General features: G+C 40.2%; 2 protein-coding genes across 4 annotated transcripts in view; one reads left to right on the top strand and one right to left on the bottom strand.

Moving 5' to 3' along the window:
• CENPP (centromere protein P) overlaps positions 1-22374 on the top strand; it is a 158362-nt gene that overhangs the window by 12065 nt on the left and 123923 nt on the right. For both annotated transcript variants that reach the window (XM_080994247.1, XM_080994248.1), the window contains exon 6: positions 2217-2313. In XM_080994247.1, coding sequence (XP_080850373.1) covers positions 2217-2313 — 97 coding nt within the window. The remainder of the gene's footprint in view (positions 1-2216; positions 2314-22374) is intronic.
• On the bottom strand, positions 1820-22313 carry OGN (osteoglycin). 2 transcript variants are annotated; one of them, XM_080994233.1, is made up of 7 exons: positions 21994-22313; positions 21212-21447; positions 16922-17012; positions 15440-15598; positions 6517-6719; positions 5626-5721; positions 1820-5023 (listed from the first exon to the last, which is right to left on the bottom strand). In XM_080994233.1, exons 2-7 carry the CDS (start codon positions 21410-21412, stop codon positions 4850-4852), a joined length of 924 nt encoding a protein of 307 aa, XP_080850359.1. In that variant the 5' UTR covers positions 21413-21447; positions 21994-22313; the 3' UTR covers positions 1820-4849. The 2 variants fall into 2 exon arrangements, with proteins under 2 accessions (XP_080850359.1, XP_080850358.1); XM_080994232.1 differs by having other exon boundaries at positions 21212-21471; positions 21994-22312.

Here is a 22374-nt window from a genome sequence, read left to right as displayed (position 1 = left end):
GGAGGAGAAAAGTACACAGGGGCTTCGAAAATCATATTTTCAGAGGTCCACTGATTGAGGTATGGGAGAGGAACAGAGATATGTTAGAACCTAAAACACCCCATTGGCTATCGCCACTAGAAGTCATGAGCGTTAAAAAGATTAACATGAGGGACAATTGGGCTACCTATGAACAACTGTTAATGAAAGAAGAAGGAAAGTGGAAAATGAAGCCGTACGAACAGGTCAAAGAGAAAGTCTATGATTGGCTGCACTATTTCCAGATAAACGGAATGTTCAGGAAAGATATTAAAGACAAAGGATATGCTGATAAAGATTCTAGATTCCAGATTGAGATATTGAATAACAACTATAAAATTTTGTCTAAAATGTATAATCAGTTATTGGAATGGAATTTAATAGACGAGGAAGTAAAGTCGGTAATGATATATTGGGCTAGAGATATCGGTCATAATATATATTTTGAAGAATGGGAGAAACTTTGGAAAAAACATCTCAAGTTTACAGCTTGCGTGACACTAAAGGAGAATTTAATGAAAATGTTTTACCGATGGTATATGACTCCTGCAAAATTAGCCAAAATGTATGGAACTTGTAATAAATGCTGGAAGTGCAAGGAAAGGGAGGGGACCTTCTACCATATGTGGTGGGAATGCCAAAAGGTTAAAGGGTTCTGGGAGAGTGTATATAACGAAATGAAGAAAATTCTAAGATATACTTTTGTTAAAAAACCCGAGGCTTTTCTGTTGGGATTGGTAGGAAGGGAGATAAAAAAGAAAGATCATAAGCTGTTCCAGTATGCAACAACGGCAGCAAGAGTCTTATTAGCTCAAAATTGGAAATCAGAGGGCCTACCGACAATTGAGGAATGGAGAGCAAAACTATTAGATTATGCGGAAATGGATAAGATGACAGGGAAAATTAGATATTCAAAAGACCAGAGGTTCATTAAGGATTGGGAAAGTTTTACGAAATATCTGGAAAATTTAAGTGATGGACAGATAACACTAGTGGGCTTTAAAGGAGCTCTGTAAAAAGAAAAGAGTATTGTCTAAAGAGAAATGGAAGAACTAGAATGATTAATGGCATTACAAATTAAGAAATGCGAACTTTTATAAAAGATTATTACGGATGATTTGTGGAAAGGTTGAAGGAAGTCATACTTAAAAACCTGTGAAAATGAGAATCGAACTTTTATATTTTGTTTTTGTATTTTGCATTATGCAAATTAATAAAAATTATGCATGAAAAAAAAAAAAGTTATCACACGTAGCTTGTGGTTCATAAGTTGTTGTTTTTTGCATGTGTTACAATTTTCTTTTAACAACTTCATTTTCATGTGACTGTAAACAGTGGTTTAGTGTGATTTGCACAATTTGCAGTGATCCTTGGGTTTATATGTTCCCACCTCTCAAATGGCTGGAGAACTTCAGAAGCATTTTATTTTTTGTTCACCTTAATCAATTTCAGGAGTTCCTGATGGGACTTGTTAGATTAATCCTGCCCAGAGTTTGTTGGTGATGGTAGGGCTTGCAAATGTGTGCTTTTAACATGTATTCTTTGTTAGATATGAGTAAAAGTGCCTGTGGTCTCTTCCCTGCCTTCCCACTCCATCATTGCTGCTGGAAGCTTGACAATCATGAGATGGTAGGGAATGGAGCTGCCAGGCAGAGTGAGTAGGGTGTGTGAGGTCTGTGAAAGTGTCAGTGACAGTTTCTTAACCAAGCAAGCAGATAAATTTTCAGCAACCCTTCACTTGTATCTGTGTAGGTGAGTGTGCAGCATTCGTGGAGCAATGCAATTAAGAATTAAACCAGGATATGGAACACAGCTGTAATTACAAATCACAGTTAATGCAAACTGAGTTTTACAAAGCAACTGCAAACTGTAATCTACAGTACTGGTTTGTTGGCCCCAAACTATGGTTTCAGATGTACAAACAAATTATAGTTAAGCTAAACAAACTATGGATTAACATTGCATCCAAATCAGGACTAAGCCTCTCAAGATCTGTTTAAAACAGTACAACAAATCACACCCTAAACAGAAGATACACAAAATGATGTGGTATTTGGTTTGAACAGCTTTAGCAAGTTCTTTCCAACAGAGGGCCTAAAGATAATCTAATGATGATCTAAAGATTAAAAAAAAAGTTATAAATGTATTTTTGTAAGGGGGACGGAAATATTTTTTTATGGCATAATGTTGTTTTCTAGAGTTGAAGAGAGTGGGAATCTCTTGCTGTTCTTCAAATGTCTCTCCTATTTCACTGAGTGGTGTGATCATCGGAAACGCACTTTGACCCATTTCAAGGTAGTGTTTTGAAAAGTTATGCTTTCTTTTAAACCTTCCTTTTTCTCTGTTAACCAGCTTCATTATGGAACAAGAGGAAACTGAATGACATTGGTTTTTGAAATATGGGTTAATTTAATGCTACTGCAAGTTTTGGGGAAAATATAAATTCATGGTTGTTTGGTTCTGTGCTATTTTAAAAATCTCAGTCCCTCAAAAATAATGTTTTATGTTTGTGTGGACTGCCGAGCTTGAAACTTTTCACTGTCTTGTCTGTTGAGGTTCTGGGAGAGTCAGGATCATTGTGTGGTTGGTAGGCTGACAAGACTCCTCATCTGTAAGTCTGAACTGTTAGTCACAAATTCAGAGTCTGGTAACTCTGGAATTGTCATAGAAGAGGACTGGGGACTGGGTCACAACAATTTGAGAATTCCCCCAATATGCCTATTGAGGGAAGGGGAGAAGGGTTTAGTGGAGAGCAAATAAAGGGTTCAATTTGTTTGTCATAGGATGTAGTAGGAGGAATGACAAATCATGGAACGCAAGACTGAGGAAGATGCTGTGATCAAATAAACTTTCAATCTACCTGGCTGTAGGTGGAGATTGAAAGTGCTCAAATAAGGAAAGGATTGAGGTAATAAAATGGAAGTGAGATTTGGTGCCATTGCCCAACCACATCTTTTGCCAAAGACAAACTATGTATTACCATCTTTGCCCAGTCATAGAAGACCATTTACTTACAAAGGAGTAGTGAAGTATGTCCTCTTTCTTACTTTTTCTTTCTGATGGTTTGTATTATTAGACATGTTAGAGTTTTAGTCAATAGGTAACACACACAAACTAAAAACAAACAGTAATCTCTAAAGATTTTGCCATGTAAATGAGATTGGATACATAGTACAATTAAAGCAGCATAGTTAGAGCAGAGCTTAATAGCTGTAAAAATCTTCAATACTAGTAAATAATTAAATCAGAAAAGAACATATCTGGTATGAAAAAAGAGAACACAGAATTTACTGATAAAAAGGTACTTCTGAAGAAGTCTTCAGCTGACATACACAAAGTTGGACAATTATATTCTAACCAGCCCAAATGACTTCTGTTTTGAGATAAGGGTTTAAACTCTGGCTGATCACAGCACAGATATCACAATCTAAAAATAGTCATGTGGTGGCTTGAGGAGAGTGATATATTAAATACAATAAAAATTCACAGTTATTGCTTATTCTTACTGCAGAGTACTATGCATGATTGGGTAGAATCAAGTTCCACAGAGCTCAATAGGAATAACTTAGAATTGTGCATAAGATTGTGGTTGTCTGTAAATACCTATTTGAATTGTATAGGACTGTACTTAATATTACCAAAATGGATGCATTTCTCTTCTAAGTACATTGACAGCTTAAAGAGTGTCAATAAGGTACATTATGAATTGTTCAGTTATTAATATTCTTCAGGGTTTTTCAGATAATGAGTAATTGTTTTTTGGTAACAGTGTTCAATGCAGAGACTATGTTGCATGGTATCTTTTAAGCAATATTAATATTGCCAAGCATGAGTTTCAGGTGCTGACTATTTCTGATTCAGAAATCTAAACAACTCAATCTGACTGGTCTCATTCACATGATGAAATCCTGGCTTAATAACCTAGGATTTGTATGAGGTTCATGCACCTTTACACAGACCCTTTGCTTTCTCTTCACACTTCCGTTTCTGTAAGTGGAAAAGCAAACTAAGAAGTTGCCAACTTTAAACAATGGGAAACTTCCTCAGATCTATTTGTAGGTCTGTTACTGATTAAAGATGAAAAGCTGTTTGTTGCCTCCATTTTATCCCCAATATATTGTGTCCTGCTTTGCCATTAGACAAAAAACTGGTGTCTTAAATCCAGCTACTTTATGTTTGCTAGAAAATAACAAAAGTTTATTCTGCTTCAGCAAAGTCTGTCTCATTTCTCCCATGTTGTGCATTATGTGTTTCCTATATAAAACACATTAGACTGGTCACATGAGAATGCTACCCATTCTCTCTACATCAGCTGATTATTCTCCACACAGCGTTAAAGCATTTATTCTTTTGAAATACAGGCAACCCCCCATTTATGTGGGGGTTACGTTCCGAGGTACTGCACGTGTCAGTGAAATAGTGCATACTTGAAACACAGTTGAAAACAAAAGCCTGCAAACACCCTGTTCCCCACCGTCGCCCCATTCTGCCTCTTTTTGTGATTTTTTGGGCCACTTTCGGGTTCAGCGTGATGCGCATTTACATGGTCATGCACATATTGAATGCACATAGATGGGGCATTGCCTGTAGATTGGTTCCCTTGAAAAAAGAATACGTTACTGGTTTTATATTTGAGTCTAAGTTCTAGAAATAAAAAAGGCTCAGGCTTATTAAATCAGAAGGTGCAATTTCACCAAGTTAAGGTAGAAGTTATAACGGCTAAAAGTGTTGAATATACATATGTGAAGATATTAACATGGAAAGACAAATTGAAACCGTGAGAAAATGGTAATCTTTACCTACTTTTTACCATTTTCAGTTTTGTTAATAATTAAAAGTATGTGCCTATAGGCAAGGTTCTCAGGCACATAAAAGCATTGGGGTACTTTCCCAAGATGACTGGGTTGCCATCCATTCTTATGATATCCATGCGTTGCCGAACGTAACGGGTCTGATTGTTCCCTTTGCAGAATGTTTCATCTGTGATGCTGGTTATGTTGTTGAACTGCAAATCAAAACAGTGAACTTGAAAAATCTGAAGTTCCAATGCTAGTTAAAAGATATACTAGTTTGATGTTTTCTTTCATTGAAATCCTATTCAATACTTCTCTCTACAGCACTATAATGATTTCTGTTATAAATATGTACTTTGTATATAGGACATGGTTTTTCCAAACTCCTTACACTAATGTTTGGTTCCTTCATGGCTCTTCCTATACAACATTGTTTGTCTATTGCATGGTATTCTGCCCTGAAAATTTCTTCTTTACATGAAGAAAAATAAAACTTGCAGATTCCTATAGATTACAAATGGGAGTCCCTACGCTACAGTAACATATCCCTTCAGAAGAATCTGTAAGTTACCAGAGAACAGTATTCTTTATTGGCCAGGTTGCTGTTTCCCTTGCTTAGGCTTTCAGTGCACAACTTCTATTTTATTTTATTTATTAACTTAATTTATAAACCACCTTTCTGATGAAGTATTTTAAAATACAAAAATGAAACAAAAAATTGTAAAGCTGAGTTCTCTTGGGCCATTGGTAGTGTGTGTGTACACACACACACACAAATATTTCTTTGTGCAACAGCAACAAAATGTTTTCAGACCTGAAGATTCAGAGTACGCAGGCTCTCTGGCAAGTTAAGTGGGACAGACTCGAGTAAATTGTGTCCTAGGTCGAGAAATGACAAGTTGGTCAGCTTCTGTAAAAGAGAAACAGAAAAGGAGGGGAAAAGAAACTGTTTTACAAGCAGTTTAAACAAGATAATTGGTTACTAATTGGATCTATTGATAGGGATTGGGCTATTCAGTTGTGTTGAAAGATGTTTGAAGCCTGTAGTATAAATAAATATATTACTTAATCTAAAAAGAATAACACATTTTTAAAAAAGTGATCTCCTTCAGTTCTTTTGGACCAACACCAATATGATAGATGCTGTAGATGCGGAGAGAGGAGCATGAAGAGAATCAAAGATTTCACTGGGCATATATAAGCCATTCAGCATGCCAAAATTAATGAATTAAATCCCAGTTTATTTATGCTACTTTACCTCTTCTTTTCATAACATTAATTCTGAACAACTTGTTTTTGGATATTTTGAGCAAAAAATGGTGAAATGCTATGTAGCATGGTGGGCTGCTATGTTAAGAAACAAGATGACAGCCCTCTTGGGGATGCAAAACTAGTTGTATGGTCCTTTGGATTGGGATCCCATGCAATATTGTATTGAAGAAGTAGAAAAGCTTCCCAAAGCATAAACTATAAACTACAGGACAAATCTTGGGTATAGTTCTTAGATAGTCTGAAGAGCTAAACCACAAGATTGGGTTTGGACGACGTGCACACACCAGGCCATGGCTCACTGTAGCACAACAGCAAAACAACTGAGGAGGAACCAAGTGGCCAGGATGTTCTCTCATGGAGCGTACATGTTGCACTAAGCCATGGTTTGGCTTAGCATGACATAGGAATCAATTGTAATAATAAATTTTATTACCTTGAAAGCGTTTGCTTTAATTCCTCTGCTTTTAATAAAGTTATTGTTTGCTTTCAGTGAAGTTAGCTTTGGAGGCAAAGCTGGAAGCTTGGCAAGTCTATTATCAGCAAGTGAAAGTTCTTCTAATAATACTAGTTTTGCAAAGGTCCCATCTTCAATATCTTGTATCATATTTCCAGTCAAATCTATTCTTTTCAGTGTGGCTAAAAAAGAAGAAAGAAAGAAAAGATAGGCTCTGATGCGTTTTGTAAGCAATCACCTGCTAAGCCCCTAGTAAAGTGTTGCTGCATAGTAGGCTGTGCTGTGCAACCTAGTTATGGAGTCCTGGGTATTGCGCTGATAATTTTTCTCCTCGGGAGAGCTTCAAATAAACTAAGCTTGCCTTCAATGTCCTCCAATGTTCTTCCTTTACAGTGGCAGCACCAATTGTAAATGTCTAATTCATTCTTTAAGCACTAGCCTGGTAACCACAGATAACCAGGAATTTCATGCAACTGAGTGAGCAGACTAGTGCAAGGGAGTGCTCATTCCTCTTCTGTGCATATGGGCTGTCAGGGAAGAGAAGCCCCCCCCCCCCCACTACGCTCAGTAATAAAAGTGCACAAACAGGCTCACCTCCTCAGCTGTTATCTCTCTTTTACCACTTAATCAAATGATTGCTCTGCAGCCCTCTGAGGAGCTGGGTCGTTGGCTCAGTAGGAAGGTTTAAACCACAGCACTAAAGCTACTTTATTTTTTTATCCCTTTTTGCTGAGATTTTGGCATTTGATCAGGCTTCTCAAGGGTACCCAGTGTCTGCTTCCTGCCAGCTTACACAATGTTGTCCTGCTAATCTATGAGCATGTATTCTTTTTTTTGGTCTTCCTCCTAGAGTAGCACTGTGTTCAATTTACAGAAAGGAGTTCTAGGATTAATCCTTTCTCATTCAGTGGGCATTGTTCAAGGAAAGTACTATGCTGTTTTATCTTATTTCTAGGGTTGTCATTGATGAAGAAATATTAATTTCTTGTGTGTGTGTGTTTCCTTGTGGCTGATTAGCTGCTCTCCCTGTGCAAAGGTTTGATCCATCTTTTAGATTTAGGGGAGCTAGTCTCAAACGTTTGTTGGGGGAGACCTGACAAGATGTCTCGGGAAGTGAGCTGTCTCCCCAGGGCTAAGATCCAAGATGTAACTGAACGACTGCAAGGAATCATAAAACCCACTGACAAATACCCCTTCCTCTTGGTTCATGTGGGAACCAATGACACTGCAAGCAATAGCCTCCAGAAGATCAAAAGAGACTACGAGGCTCTGGGCAGGAAATTGAAGCAATTAAATGCACAAATTGTCATCTCATCTGTCCTCCCAGTTGAACGACGTGGCCCAGGGAGAGAGGGAAAAATAGTGGAAGTGAACAGCTGGCTTCGCAAATGGTGTAAAGAGGAACGGTTTGGATTCTTAGATCACGGACTGCAGTTTCTTGAAGATGGACTTCTGGCAAGCGATGGGCTGCACCTCACAACGGTTGGGAGAAATGTTTTTGCCAAAAATCTCAGAAACCTCATCAGGAGGGCTTTAAACTGACTAATGTGGGGGAGGGAGACAGACAGTGCTCCTGAAGGTAGGAGTCTATCAATTGATGAAGATGATCATCCAAATGTCATAGACCAAATGGAGCAAACAGCACGCAGACCTAGTGGTGGGAGGAAAAAATCCTGAAATAAGAGACATGGGGGAATGATTAATGGACTTCAGTGTCTGTACAGTGTCTGTACTGTGCGCAAAGCATGGGAAATAAACAAGATGAGCTTGAGCTCTTGGTACAGCAAACTAAATATGACATAATAGGCATCACTGAAACCTGGTGGGATAAGTCCCACGATTGGAATGTAATAATGGGGGGATACAATCTATTTCAGAGAAACAGACCAGACAAGAAAGGAGGAGGAGTGGCGTTATATGTCAGGGATGTGTATACCTGTGAAGAGATCCAAGATTTAGAACCTCAAAGCCAAAGTGAGAGCATTTGGGTCAAAATTAAGGGAGAGAAGAATAACAGTGACCTCACTGTGGGAGTTTACTATAGATCCCCAAGCCAAACGGAGGACATAGATGATGCCTTCCTGGAACAGATGGCCAAGCATGCAAAAGGAAGGGAGATAGTAGTAATGGGGGACTTCAATTACCCAGATATTTGTTGGATGTCAAACTCAGCCAAGAGCATAAGGTCAAACAGATTCCTCACTGGCCTTGCAGACAACTTCATTGTCCAGAAAGTGGGAGAAGCAACAAGAGGAACAGCCATTTTAGATCTGGTCCTAACCAATGTTGATGACCTGGTTAGTGGGGTAGAAGTGGAAGGATCATTAGGCGCGAGTGATCATGCTCTTCTGAAGTTTACTATACAGCGGAAAGGAGCAGCCAAGCATACTAGGACTCAATTTCTGACTTTAAGAAAGCCGACTTCATAAAACTTAGGGAAGTGCTGGGTGAGATCCCATGGACAGTAATACTAAAAGGAAAGGGAGTTCATGATGGCTGGGAGTTTGTTAAGAGGGAGATAGTAAAAGCACAACTTCAGGCAATACCAATGAGACGGAAACATGGAAGGTGCCTAAAGAAGTCAGTTTGGCTATCTAAAGAACTTTTGACTGAGTTAAGATTAAAAAAGGATGTGTACAAAAAATGGAAAAGGGGGGAACCACCAAAGAGGAATTCAAACAAATAGCCAGCACGTGTAGACACAAAGTCAGAAAAGCTAAAGCACAGAATGAACTCAGGCTTGCTAGAGAGGTTAAAAGCAACAAAAAAGGCTTTTATGGGTATGTTCGTAGCAAAAGGAAGAACAAAGAAACAGTGGGGTCACTCAGAGGAGAAGATGGTGAAATGCAAACAGGGGACACAGAAAGGGCTGAACTCCTCAATGCCTTCTTTGCCTCAGTCTTCTCCGATAAAGAAAACAATGCCCGACCTGAAGAATTTGGAGCAAATGATTCAGCAGAGGAAACACAGCCCAGAATAACTAAGGAGATAGTACAAGAATACTTGGCTAGTCTAGATGTATTCAAGTCTCCAGGGCCAGATGAACTGCATCCAAGAGTATTAAAAGAACTGGCAGATGTGATCTCAGAACCACTGGCAGTCATCTTTGAGAATTCCTGGAGAACAGGCGAAGTCCCGACAGACTGGAGGAGGGCAAATGTTGTCCCTATTTTCAAAAAGGGGAAAAGAGAGGACCCAAATAATTACCGCCCAGTCAGTCTGACATCAATACCAGGGAAGATTCTGGAGCAGATCATTAAGCAAACAGTCTGTGAGCACCTAGAAAGGAATGCTGTGATCACCAATAGTCAGCATGGATTTCTGAAAAATAAGTCATGTCAGACTAACCTGATCTCGTTTTTTGACAGAATTACAAGCCTGGTAGATGAAGGGAACGCAGTGGATGTAGCCTACCTTGATTTCAGCAAGACATTTGACAAGGTGCCCCATGATATTCTTGTAAAGAAGCTGGTAAAATGCGGTCTTGACTATGCTACCACTCAGTGGATTTGTAACTGGCTGACTGACCGAACCCAAAGGGTGCTCATCAATGGTTCCTCTTCATCCTGGAGAAGAGTGACTAGTGGGGTGCCACAGGGTTCTGTCTTGGGCCCGGTCTTATTCAACATCTTTATCAACGACTTGGATGATGGACTCAAGGGCATCCTGATCAAATTTGCAGATGACACCAAACTGGGAGGGGTGGCTAACACCCCAGAGGACAGGATCACACTTCAAAACGACCTTGACAGATTAGAGAACTGGGCCAAAACAAACAAGATGAATTTTAACGGGGAGAAATGTAAAGTATTGCACTTGGGCAAAAAAAATGAGAGGCACAAATACAAGATGGGGGACACCTGGCTTGAGAGCAGTACATGTGAAAAGGATCTAGGAGTCTTGGTTGACCACAAACTTGACATGAGCCAACAGTGTGACGCGGCAGCTAAAAAAGCCAATGCAATTCTGGGCTGCATCAATAGGAGTATAGCATCTAGATCAAGGGAAGTAATAGTGCCACTCTATTCTGCTCTGGTCAGACCTCACCTGGAGTACTGTGTCCAGTTCTGGGCACCACAGTTCAAGAAGGACACTGACAAACTGGAACGTGTCCAGAGGAGGGCAACCAAAATGGTCAAAGGCCTGGAAACGATGCCTTATGAGGAACGGCTAAGGGAGCTGGGCATGTTTAGCCTGGAGAAGAGGAGGTTAAGGGGTGATATGATAGCCATGTTCAAATATATAAAAGGATGTCACATAGAGGAGGGAGAAAGGTTGTTTTCTGCTGCTCTAGAGAAGCGGACACAGAGCAATGGATCCAAACTACAAGAAAGAAGATTCCACCTAAACATTAGGAAGAACTTCCTGACAGTAAGAGCTGTTTGACAGTGGAATTTGCTGCCAAGGAGTGTGGTGGAGTCTCCTTCTTTGGAGGTCTTTAAGCAGAAGCTTGACAACCATATGTCAGGAGTGCTCTGATGGTGTTTCCTGCTTGGCAGGGGGTTGGACTCGATGCCCCTTGTGGTCTCTTCCAACTCTATGATTCTATGATTCTATAATTAATTAATCAATTAAATACTTAATTAACCATACATGTATATGCATATGAAGAAAATGGTACTGCTGAAGATTAAAATGTTCTTTCTTAGTTGTTATCTAGGTCTGACTTTGTGGCCACAGGAATCATGTAAAGAGATAGTCCCTTGTGTGGGAAAGGATTGCTTCTTCCAGGATGGTGATTCATACAATACCTGTGGTTATTTATCTGAAAAAATAAGTTTTAAAAATAAGAATAATAAATGAATTGAACTTAAAAAGAATAGAGTGATCTGTGGGAGTCATAAAGCCACGGCAAAGGCTTGTAATATTGCAGGGTGCCCCCTGACCTCGGCTGACCAGCACACTGAGCTTTACAATGTATTGGAATGTATTGACCTTAAATGGAGTTGTGTTTCCTCTGGGCAGTGATGACCCTATATGGTGATGGGTGTAATAAAAGCCTTGACCGGATGAGGTAACGTGAGACATTGGCAAACGGCCATGTGGCTGGAGAGGGACAAAGGATAATAAAAAAGCTACGGGAGGAGAGAGAAGTTCGAAAGGAGCTGCTCATACCATCCTGAAAATATTGCTGGCTCTCTGTGTCTTTATTTTATGCTAAACTGCGCCATTTGTAACGGCTGGCTCCGACAAGTGGTGCCCCGTGTGAGGCTGAATAAAAGAAAACGTCTGAGGCTTTTAAAAGAAAACCGTGTGAGGTTTTTCGATCCAAGCAAAGGATATCATCGGCTCACCACGCCCGGCAAGGGTTTCAAGCGCAAATCATCTTAAAAAGATCCCGGTGAGTTCGATCTCTTTTTTTAATCTCGATTTTAGAAAAATGGCCAGCTCTTTGTCTACTCCCCAACAGAAATTTTTAAAAGACTTAAAATTTCTCCTCTCCTCCAACAAATTGGAAGTTCCGGAGGGTGATTTGATACAGCTCATTCTGGCCATCGAAGAGCATTCCCCCTGGTTTCCTGCAGATGGGACTTGGGAATTGAAACATTGGGACAAGATCGGGGCACATTTTCATGGGCACCCCAGCATTGGTCTTCGGATTCTAAATGCATGGTGCAAGGTTCGTTACGCCATGGGCTCTTTATCACCAAAAAATATCTCCATGGCTGTATTGCCAACACAACCTTCAGCTTCTTTAATTCAGCCTGCTGTGCTGCTATCTGTTCCAGCACTCGCCTTGCCAGCAGCCCCAGACCCCAAACCTCCGGACTACAGTTCCTCACCAGAGGACCCAATCCTGCAAAAATACCGTGGTCTGGCTGGCAATGATCCTGCTCTTTCAGCGGCAGAACCAGCTACCCCTTTTCAACGTGCAGTCCTTGCCTGTTCCTTAATTCAGGATACAATGGCATTCCCTGTTATTGTGCCCCCTGCTGGTGTCCCAGCAGGCACCCAAGCCCAACACCAACCTTTTGACTTTAAGATTTTGAAAGAGCTGCAACAGTCAGTAAAGGCCAATGGACTCAAAGCCCCATATACACAGGCGCTTTTAGAAGCCACATTAGCCCAGCTCTTGGTTCCAGAGGACATCAAGCTTTTGGCCCATACAGTGTTACCCCCATCAGCTGGTGTTTTGTTTGCCCACGAATGGGAAACTGCCTGCCGTGCTTATGCTCCAGCCTTGTTACAACAAGTCAGAGGAAATAATCCAAATGTTACCCTCGCAGACGTCATAGATGCCATGATGGGGTGTGGTCCCTTCGCTCAAGCTTCAGTGCAAGCCACACTGCTGCAAATCTTATTGAGGGACACTGCTCTTGCTGCTAAACAAGCAATGAGAAAAATCCCAGAACCCAGTATTCAATCAAGGTGGGGTTCAATCAGGCAAGAGGCAAGAGAATCATATTCTTCCTTTATGGACAGGCTGCTTACAGCAGTGAGTCGCCAAATTGAAAATCCTGAAGCCAAACAAATAATTATCAAACAATTGGCCTTTGAAAATGCCAATGAGGATTGTAAGGTTGCATTACGACCGATAATACACAATCCTGACACAGACACAGCAGCCATGCTTTGCATTTGTCAATCTGTAGGTACAGCCACCCACAAGGCTCATCTGCTGGCAGCAGCGCTAAATGAAAACCAGCCTGTAGCCACCGATACAACTTGTTTCCAGTGTGGCAAACCAGGATCACCGATACCCCAGTGGGGGTAGAACAGTGGCCTCTATCAAAAGAAAAATCCGCAGCAGCGGCACCAGCTATCTCTGACCAGCTTATTTCTGAACAATTGACTTTCGGCCACATTGAACCATCTTCATCCCACTGGCTCCAGCAGACAGGGAACGGTTTGCTTTTACATTGCCAGCATATAACAATTTGCAGCCCACCCAGCGATATCAGTGGGTTGTCCTGCCTCAAGGCATGCGGAACTCCCCTACACTTTGTCAACATTTTGTGGGTGAAGCTTTGAAACCTTTCCGCATGCGCCACCTAGAGGTGCTGCACACGAGCTGCACCTGGCAGTGTGCGCCTTCCTAACCATTTGCCTTGCCATCCTTTGCTGCACCGTTATACAAGGAAGAGAAGCAGACGACCCAGTCCAGTTGAAACCACCATATTTCACCTTATCGGCTGGCAAGCAGCTGTCGCCTGAATCCTACTCTGGCTGGCAGTATCCACGGCTCAGCCACTTTCGAACTAGAAGAACAGCGTTGTTGAATAAGACTTTTAGGGGAGAAAATTATCATAAGATATGGAGGGATAATATTTTTGTACAAGATATGATTATGTTTACCGGTTTATTGCATGCTTCTAAATGTTGGCTGTGTATGCACATGCCGCCCTTTGCCAGTCATTCCGGCATAATGCTTCATGGTGTGCCTATCAATGGATCTTTTCAATTTACTAATATTATATCCCCTAAGCAAACTTTTTGGCCTCCAGTACAATTGACCCTCCATGAGCCTGCCCCCATTTGTTTTCAAATTAAAGAGGGGAAAGAATCATGGGGCATATATCCAAACTGTCAATATACATTGAATTTCACTTTTAATAGCTCTTGTTCTCTTACAGGAACATACAGTGACCAATCTCAGTGCTATAGGAGTGACACCAGTGCATGGCTAATAAACTAGAAAGGAAGCCTACCATGCAGCTTGGAATCAGAATTCTTATATTCTTGGCTTCCAGATGGAAGTTGGCTTCGACATTTATTGATTTTAGTGATCATTATAGTAGTTATTTGCATTATTTTGTGTTGCTGTATCCAATGTACAGTGGTGCCTCGCAAGACGAAAAGAATCCGTTCCGCGAGTCTCTTCGTCTTGCGGGTTTTTTCGTCTTGCGAAGCAAGCCCATTAGTGGTTTAGCGGATTAGTGCTACAGTATTAGCGGCTTAGCAGGCTTAGTGGATCAGCTGATAAGCGGCTTAACGATAAGCTGATAAGTGGCTTAACATCAGCTGATAAGCGGCTTAACGATAAGCTGATAAGCGGCTTAGCATCAGCTGTTAAGCGGCTTAGCCATCAGCTGATAAGCGGTTTAGCGGCTTGGGAAAAAGGGGGGGGAGGAAAAAACCCCTGCAGGAACTCGCAAGACATTTTCGTCTTGCGAAGCAAGCACATAGGAAATTCGTTTTGCGAAGCACCTCCAAAACGGAAAACCCTTTCGTCTAGCGGGTTTTCCGTCTTGCGAGGCATTCGTCTTGCGGGGCACCACTGTATTCCTTCCTTAATCTCTATATGTACTGCATGGTTCTCACAAGAGTCGCCTATTGCGCTCGATATAACCGTATTGGTACTGACATATATGACTCTGATTAATAAAATAAAGAGGGCATGTGAGAGTCATAAAGCCACGGCAAAGGCTTGTAATATTGCAGGGTGCCCCCTGACCTCGGCTGACCAGCACTCTGAGCTTTACAATGTATTGGAATGTATTGACCTTAAATGGAGTTGTGTTTCCTCTGGGCAGTGATGACCCTATATGGTGATGGGTGTAATAAAAGCCTTGACCGGATGAGGTAACGTGAGACATTGGCAAACGGCCATGTGGCTGGAGAGGGACAAAGGATAATAAAAAAGCTACGGGAGGAGAGAGAAGTTCGAAAGGAGCTGCTCATACCATCCTGAAAATATTGCTGGCTCTCTGTGTCTTTATTTTATGCTAAACTGCGCCATTTGTAACGGCTGGCTCTGACAGTGATCTTGGTCAGTGTTTATTTGTTTACTAATATAGATGGTTGCAGTTAAAATTTTATGAATGAGATGTAATTCACCTTCAGTAGTAGTAGTATATGGACATGAATTTAAAGGTAATGAAATGTATTTTTAATGTTTTACCCAAACCTTTAGTATAGTCAAGAAGTATGGTATGTAGTTTTAAATCAAGTATATACTTACGAATTTCAGCAAAATCAGATACTTTCAGCTTCTTGATTTTGTTGAAACGTGCATAAAGATAGCCAGTTTCTTTTGGCAGAGCTGGAACACTTTCCATATCTGTTTCTTCACAGTAAACTGAACCACTTAAACAAACACACAGCAGACAAGTAGCCAAATCTGAAATAAGATAATTTTGTTTCTATGTAAGTGGAATGTTGGATGGTTGATTGTCTGTCAGTCCTAGTGGCACACTTTATGGGGCATAAATGCTATATTCAAATTGTCTTACATGCATTTTGCAGACATTAGGATATGGAAACATTTTTTTACTCATATCACATGAGGCCTTCAGACAGTTTTGAATTTAGTGTCAGTCAACAGAATTTTTTACATAGCACTTTATTCAAACAGACTTGACCTAGTAAATTTTAGAATTTAGATTTCTAAAGCATAGAAACTTACCATATCTTGTAAATTTGAGATAGTGTACGTATTCTTTCTAAAATGTTTTCAACTCCATTTCTTATTGTTGTATGGGTTGAAAAATACAGATAGATGAAAGGATAACAAATGTAGGTTAACTAGAATTCCAGGTTTAATAGTCAGATCATGAGAAATAGTCTCTATTTTCTTTTTATTTGCTTTAATTGTAATATTTCTCAAACCTTAGGATATTGGAATGAAATTTGATATGACAAATGGGTTCAATCCTCATTTGTTTTCAAGGAGAGGAATTTACTCACTTCACTATTGCCTACAGAGGTACTTCTAGTTATGAACTTCATTCATTCCGGAGGTCCGTTCTTAACTTGAAACTGTTCTTAACTAGAGGCGTGCTTTCGCTAATGGGGCCTCTTGCTGCCACTGTGCCGCTGGCACATGATTTCCATTCTCATCCTGGCGCAAAGTTCTCAACTTGAGGTAACTCTTCCAGGTTAGTGGAGTTTGTAACCTGACGCGTTTGTAACCTGAGGCCTTTTTAACTCGAGGTACCACTGTATTTTTGTTCTCCATCCCCTGTTCTTCTGACACTGAGAAACCTTAGTCATGATTCTGAAGCAGCTAGACCCAACACTGATTGATCACGTATTGTCAGCACTAACACTGTAGTTGAGAAGTGAGATCTGTTGCTGAGCTTTCTGCTTTCTCTGGCATCATTTTTGTCTGGGAAAATGCAACTCTGTGATATCTGTGAGCATGTGCTTGCTGTCTAGGCTTATAAAAAAAGTACAATTTTTAAAGCCTGGAGTATGTGAGTGTGTATGCACACAGCTGCCAAAACATGCTTCTCTGACTAGAAGCATTAGAAATAGGGGAGAAGGGGAGACCAGTGCATCTTGCACTTTGTGGTTCATTCAGGGCAATCATTACTTGCTCCAAGCAAGTGGCAAGTTGAATTCTGATGCTTATGTCAGTGTGCATACTTTCTCACATTTTTGGTAACTATTTTGTTTGTTTGTTTTAAGCTTGATATTATACTGTAATGTGGTAAAATCTTACCTGTTAAATTTGTTGATCCCTCACTAAGTATCTCTTCATCTCTCTGCATTTGCAGTTCATTTTCGTGGAAAAGGAGCATATCATTGCTTTCCTTATATGTAGGAAGTTATAAAAACACATGCAGGGATTAATATATTATTTTTCAATAGTGGTGGTAAAACCTTTAAAAGTTAATAAACCACATTGTCTGGAACATTTCCTGGAGCACTGGAAACAATCTAGTTTAAAACACACACACCAAAATCTAACATTCAGCAGTACTTCTGGGATAGGGTAACTTCATGTGACACCTCATGTTGAATACAGACAGTTAAATTAAGCAATACTTTGTTATTTCCATTTGCTAGTGGGCAGATCAGATGTCATGTTCCTGGCCCAACAACCATGATTTATTGGATCAGGCATGCACCGCGTGTGAGCTTCTTTCCTTGGCACACCCAGCTTAATACAATATAACCTGGCTGGTAGTTTGCTGTGATGACTGAACTGGGAGGTTGTGGGTTTAATGCTCCCTGTAAAGGTAAAGGGACCCCTGACCATTAGGTCCAGTCATGGCTGACTCTGGGGTTGCGGCGCTCATCTTGCTTTATTGGCCGAGGGAACCGGCGTACAGCTTCCGGGTCATGTGGCCAGCATGACTAAGCCGCTTCTGGCGAACCAGAGCAGCGCACGGAAACGCCGTTTACCTTCCCACCGGAGCAGTACCTATTTATCTACTTGCACTTTGACGTGCTTTCAAACTGCTAGGTTGGCAGGAGCAGGGACCGAGCAATGGGAGCTCACCCCGTCGTGGGGATTCGAACCGCTGACCTACTGATCAGTAAGTCCTAGGCTCTGTGGTTTAACCCACAGCGCCACCCGTGTCCCAGTGCTCCCTGTAACTGGGATCAAACCATGGTTACCAATTCTGAATTGCAATGAACACTCAGACTAATAAGAAGTGGGATGATGTGTGGAGGCAGTGGCAGGCTGGATGTGGACCAGCAAAGGTGTTGTATGTTCCAATTTCTTGAGTCCAAGAGGTAAACACAGCTTGTTCTGGACAGGATTGCACTCCACTGGAAGGAGCAGGTTGATAGCTTGGGGATACTCCTGGCTCCAGCACTGTTACTTGAGGTCTAAGTGGCCTCCGTGGCTAGGAATGCCTATTTCCAGCTATGGCTTGTTTGCCAGCTATGGCCCCGTTTGGACAGAGATGACTTGGCCACAGTACTCAGTGCTCTGATAACTTCCAGGTTGGATTATTACAGTGCACTCTGGAGCTGCCCTTTAAGATGACTTAGAAACTTGTACTGGTTCAAAATGCAACAGCCAGATTACTGGCTGGGGCTGCCTTTACTATTCATATATAACCCCTGTTCTAAAACAGCTGCATTGGCTGCTAATTCTTTTCTGGGCCCAATTTAAGGTGCTTACGCTAGTATTTAAAGCCCCAAACAATTTAGACCTCAAATATCTGAAAGGCCCCTTGATTCCCTACAGACCCTCCCCAGTGTTAATATTAGCAGAGGGGGCCCTCTTGGTAGTTCCATCAGAATTTTGGAAGTTCAGAATCCTGCCCTGGGATCTGCTGGGAAAATGAAATGAGGGAATAAAAGCCTCTCAGATACCACAACAACACTTTGAAGCTGGACAAACAACTGATTGTGTTTTGCTCCATATCATCAGCATTATAGTTGAGACAACTACTGGGACTGAGCTGACCATCCTTTTTGCAACTCCATATTGCTCAGCCATCAAGCAGGATCACCCCTCATCACATCAACTGGGTCCTCTGACCTTTCATTTATTGTTTAAGTATATGAAACATTTATAAACTGCTTAATACAGGCAGTGGCCATTTTAGGTGTTACTGATATGTGTGTGACTGTGTACATGTGCATCACACTGAACCTGGAAGCCACCCAAAAACATCACAAAAAGGAACGGGGGCAGAACAGGGTGTTTGCCGGCTTTTTCAGTGGTGTTTCTAATACATGTGATTTGACTTACACACGCAGTGTCTTGGAACGTAACTTGGGAGTTGCCTTGTTTAAAAATCTCAGAGCAGCATGACTATGGATAGTTACAGCTATTTCTGTACAACAGTGATGTTTCTGGGATTTTCTTGTGCCTTCAGTTGCATAGGAGGAAATCCCGGTATGCATTTCCTCAGGAGGATGTCACTGCCCATAGATTGGCAATGGGGCTGCAGCGGAACAATTGCCATATGGGGGGCTTCCTGGCTCCAAGGGGTACTAGTTATATGGCTATGTTACCCCAGCATTGAGAGCAGCATGCCTCTGAAAACCAGTTGCTTGTAAGCTTCCCATAGGCATCTTGTTGGCCCTTGGAGAATAGAATGTTGGACAAGCTAGATCTTTGGCAGGGTTTTCCTTATGTAGTCATGTTTTGAAGAGACATGGAATGGTGGAGGGATCCAACAAGGTGACTTAATTTAATTTACTGTAAACTTGTGAGCAGGGTTTTGTTCTACTGGGTCTTTTTTCCTTCAGGCTGTTTTATAAATAATTATAAATCATACCCCAGTCCCCCTCAAGGTATGCAAATGTGCCACTGAGTTTGGGTATTGCTGCTTTGATGTTGTTCTTGTTCATGAATTAAAATACAGGGAAATCATAAATGGTATTAAAATATGAGGTGACAAACTATTGTGCTACTTGCAAAAATTCAGGTAAATGTATGGAATACATGAGAAGAGCTTAAGTCTTTGATGCACTTAAATGTTCATTGAGTTAATTTTGTTGTCCATATCCTGTTTGAGTATTATGAATAGAAAAGCAATTTGTCTTTGTTTTAATACCCTTCAGTTGTAACCCCTGTATTTGGTTCTCTTTTAAGTGAAACATTAGCTTCTCCCCATTTAGTACTCTAATCGCTTTGGCTGCCCTTCTTTAACCCCTTTCTCACTTCTTCTTTTCACTATTAAATGTATTACTCATCCTTCACTGAAGGACCCAGGGTGGATTATAGCAATCTCAAACATCATTAAACGTATCTTACATTACATGGGCTAGTTTTGCATAAAACAAATTCGCAAGATATGTACTATAAACTGAAGTTCATCTTACTGAAGCGCCATCTACTGGTGCAAAGCACAGTTTACTCTATTTAAAATGTTACACTTTCTCCTTTTCAGGTAAACAATTTTAAAAATAGTAAATAGACATCTTTAAGGAATAAACAGTTAAGAACTTAATACATGTGCAGATAATGTAATAATTAAATTGTCACCAACTGTGACAGTTGGTTAGAGCATGGTGCTAATAACGCCAAGGTTTCAGGTTTGATTCACGTATGGGACAGCTGCATATTCCTGCATTGCAGGGGGTTGGGCTAGATGATCATCAGGGTCCCTTCCAACTTTATGATTCTATGAATACTGCTGCCCTGGATGAGTTGCACTTCCCTTGAAAGAGCAAGTAGGCAGTATGGGAGTGTTTTTTGGCTCCAGCTTTGTCACATGCGCAACCACAACAACAACATAAATGCTAAAACCTTAAATTTCTTTTTGGCATTGGCTCTGAACATCATGTTATGAGGCTTTGATCCACCATAGGTTTTCTGCATATGTGTACTACATTCTAGACGATATAATTTTAAATACTGATTTATTTATTATTTGTACTTGTAGCCCGCCCATCACTGAATGGTCACAAGGCAGGTATTTAATACTATTGAATAGGGCAGCACATTGTAAATTCATTAAATGTAGTGGCAGTTTATAAGGCTTGTTAAGGTACAATGCTCTGTTTTGGTTTGAATAATTGAGGGTTGTACTGTATAGCTGTTTATCATTTATATAATGCACAAAATTCCTTATAATATATGTTAATGTTTCCCTCATAAAATAGGCCACTGTTAAACCTATTTTACACAAAAGGGATTGGGGGGTTGGGATAAGCCTAAGACTTGTCTAGACCAGAAAATGAGTTCATGATAGATCAATGGACCACACTTGATTTTTTGTATATCAGTGCAGAATGGTCACTCTTTATGATAATGTAACAGATAATTGGTAAAATGTACTTTTGAAATAAAAGTCATGCATTAAGGCAAACGTGGGCTCACACCCATTGTTTGTGGCCCACATAGGTATGTCACATTGCCCATTCCTATGTGCCCAAACAGTTCCACTATGATAAAGGAACAAAATAAAACAATTGTGTGTAACTATATTATGATTTTATTTTGGCTAACTTTACATTATCCTTATTTTTTCCACTTGTTTTCATAATTACCCATGGAACATGCTTGCATGCATAGATGAACACAGAACTTGTCAAATACCTGATTTTTTACTGCATCCTGTGGCTTGTCTTCATAATCCTCCTTAAATATTATGTCTTCATAACTTTGCTTAAATATTGTCTCTTCAAGAGTGGCCAAACCAGGGTCATAAAATGTGGCTGAGTGTTGTTTAGGTGGTGCCAACTTCACCAAGGGCAACAAAAAATAAAAGAAGAGACCAAATTTCTGCAAAGTCTTCATTTTGAGAGGCTGAGGCTTGTATTGAGCTGGAAGGACTAAGCAGAATGATTTCTTTGTGACTGGAAATAAAAAAAGCAATCTCTCAAAACAATATTTAAAGCGTAGAGGTCTAGTTGGCAGTGATTTCTAATGCTTAAGGAACGTGGAAAAATTATTAACTCTTAGCATTCTTTCTATAAATATTTCCAATGTTAAAAAGTTGACAATGTACAGTGTAGAAAAATAGAAGTACAAATTGATACATTGCAGATTTGTTTTGTGAGTTAAGTGCTGATAGAAATACATACAAAACATTGTTTTAGATTTTGTATGTATGGTGATGAAATAGTTAAAAGGAACAGGGCTGAGCCCAGCCTGGGACTGAAAAGTATTTTTTTCATTGTCTTAAGGACTATTTTGTAGAGCAAACTAAATTTTGAAATATGCAACAACGTAATAACAATGTATTTAAATATAAAAAATAGCATGCATACAATAGGAAAAAATACTGTAACTTTTAACATATGTAATCTAGTATATAATAAACTTTTACAATAACTTGTTAAAACTGATAAGATAACTTCTTGGAAGATAACACCTACCGTTTTCGCTGATTGAGATCTCTTGTGTGACTGTTTCAATATGGTTTTCTCTTCATTAATTCCAAATGGCTAGACAAGAGTGAGATTATTTTCAGCAGTCTGAAATGATACTACTACAAAAACTGTCAAACTTTAAAAGCTCCTTCTGTGGGGTAAATAAGGCTGGGTCAGCATGCAGTCTTGAATGCAAAATGATAAATCAGTCCTGCTCGACTAATATATTGGAAAATATTCAACTTAATATGTTAATATAGTTGCTCTTATCGTTCAAAGCTTTAACTGGACCAACTGCAGTTTCATGCAATAAAGACAAGCAAAGTCATATGCTTCTCATTTAGTTTAGCATTTAATGGAAGACAAAGGAGCTGACTTCCGTTTCAG

The sequence above is a fragment of the Podarcis pityusensis genome, assembly GCF_964106645.2.
Source record: "Podarcis pityusensis genome assembly, chromosome: 2".
Lineage (NCBI taxonomy): Eukaryota > Metazoa > Chordata > Lepidosauria > Squamata > Lacertidae > Podarcis > Podarcis pityusensis.
This window is presented reverse-complemented; position numbering and strand designations above follow the sequence as displayed.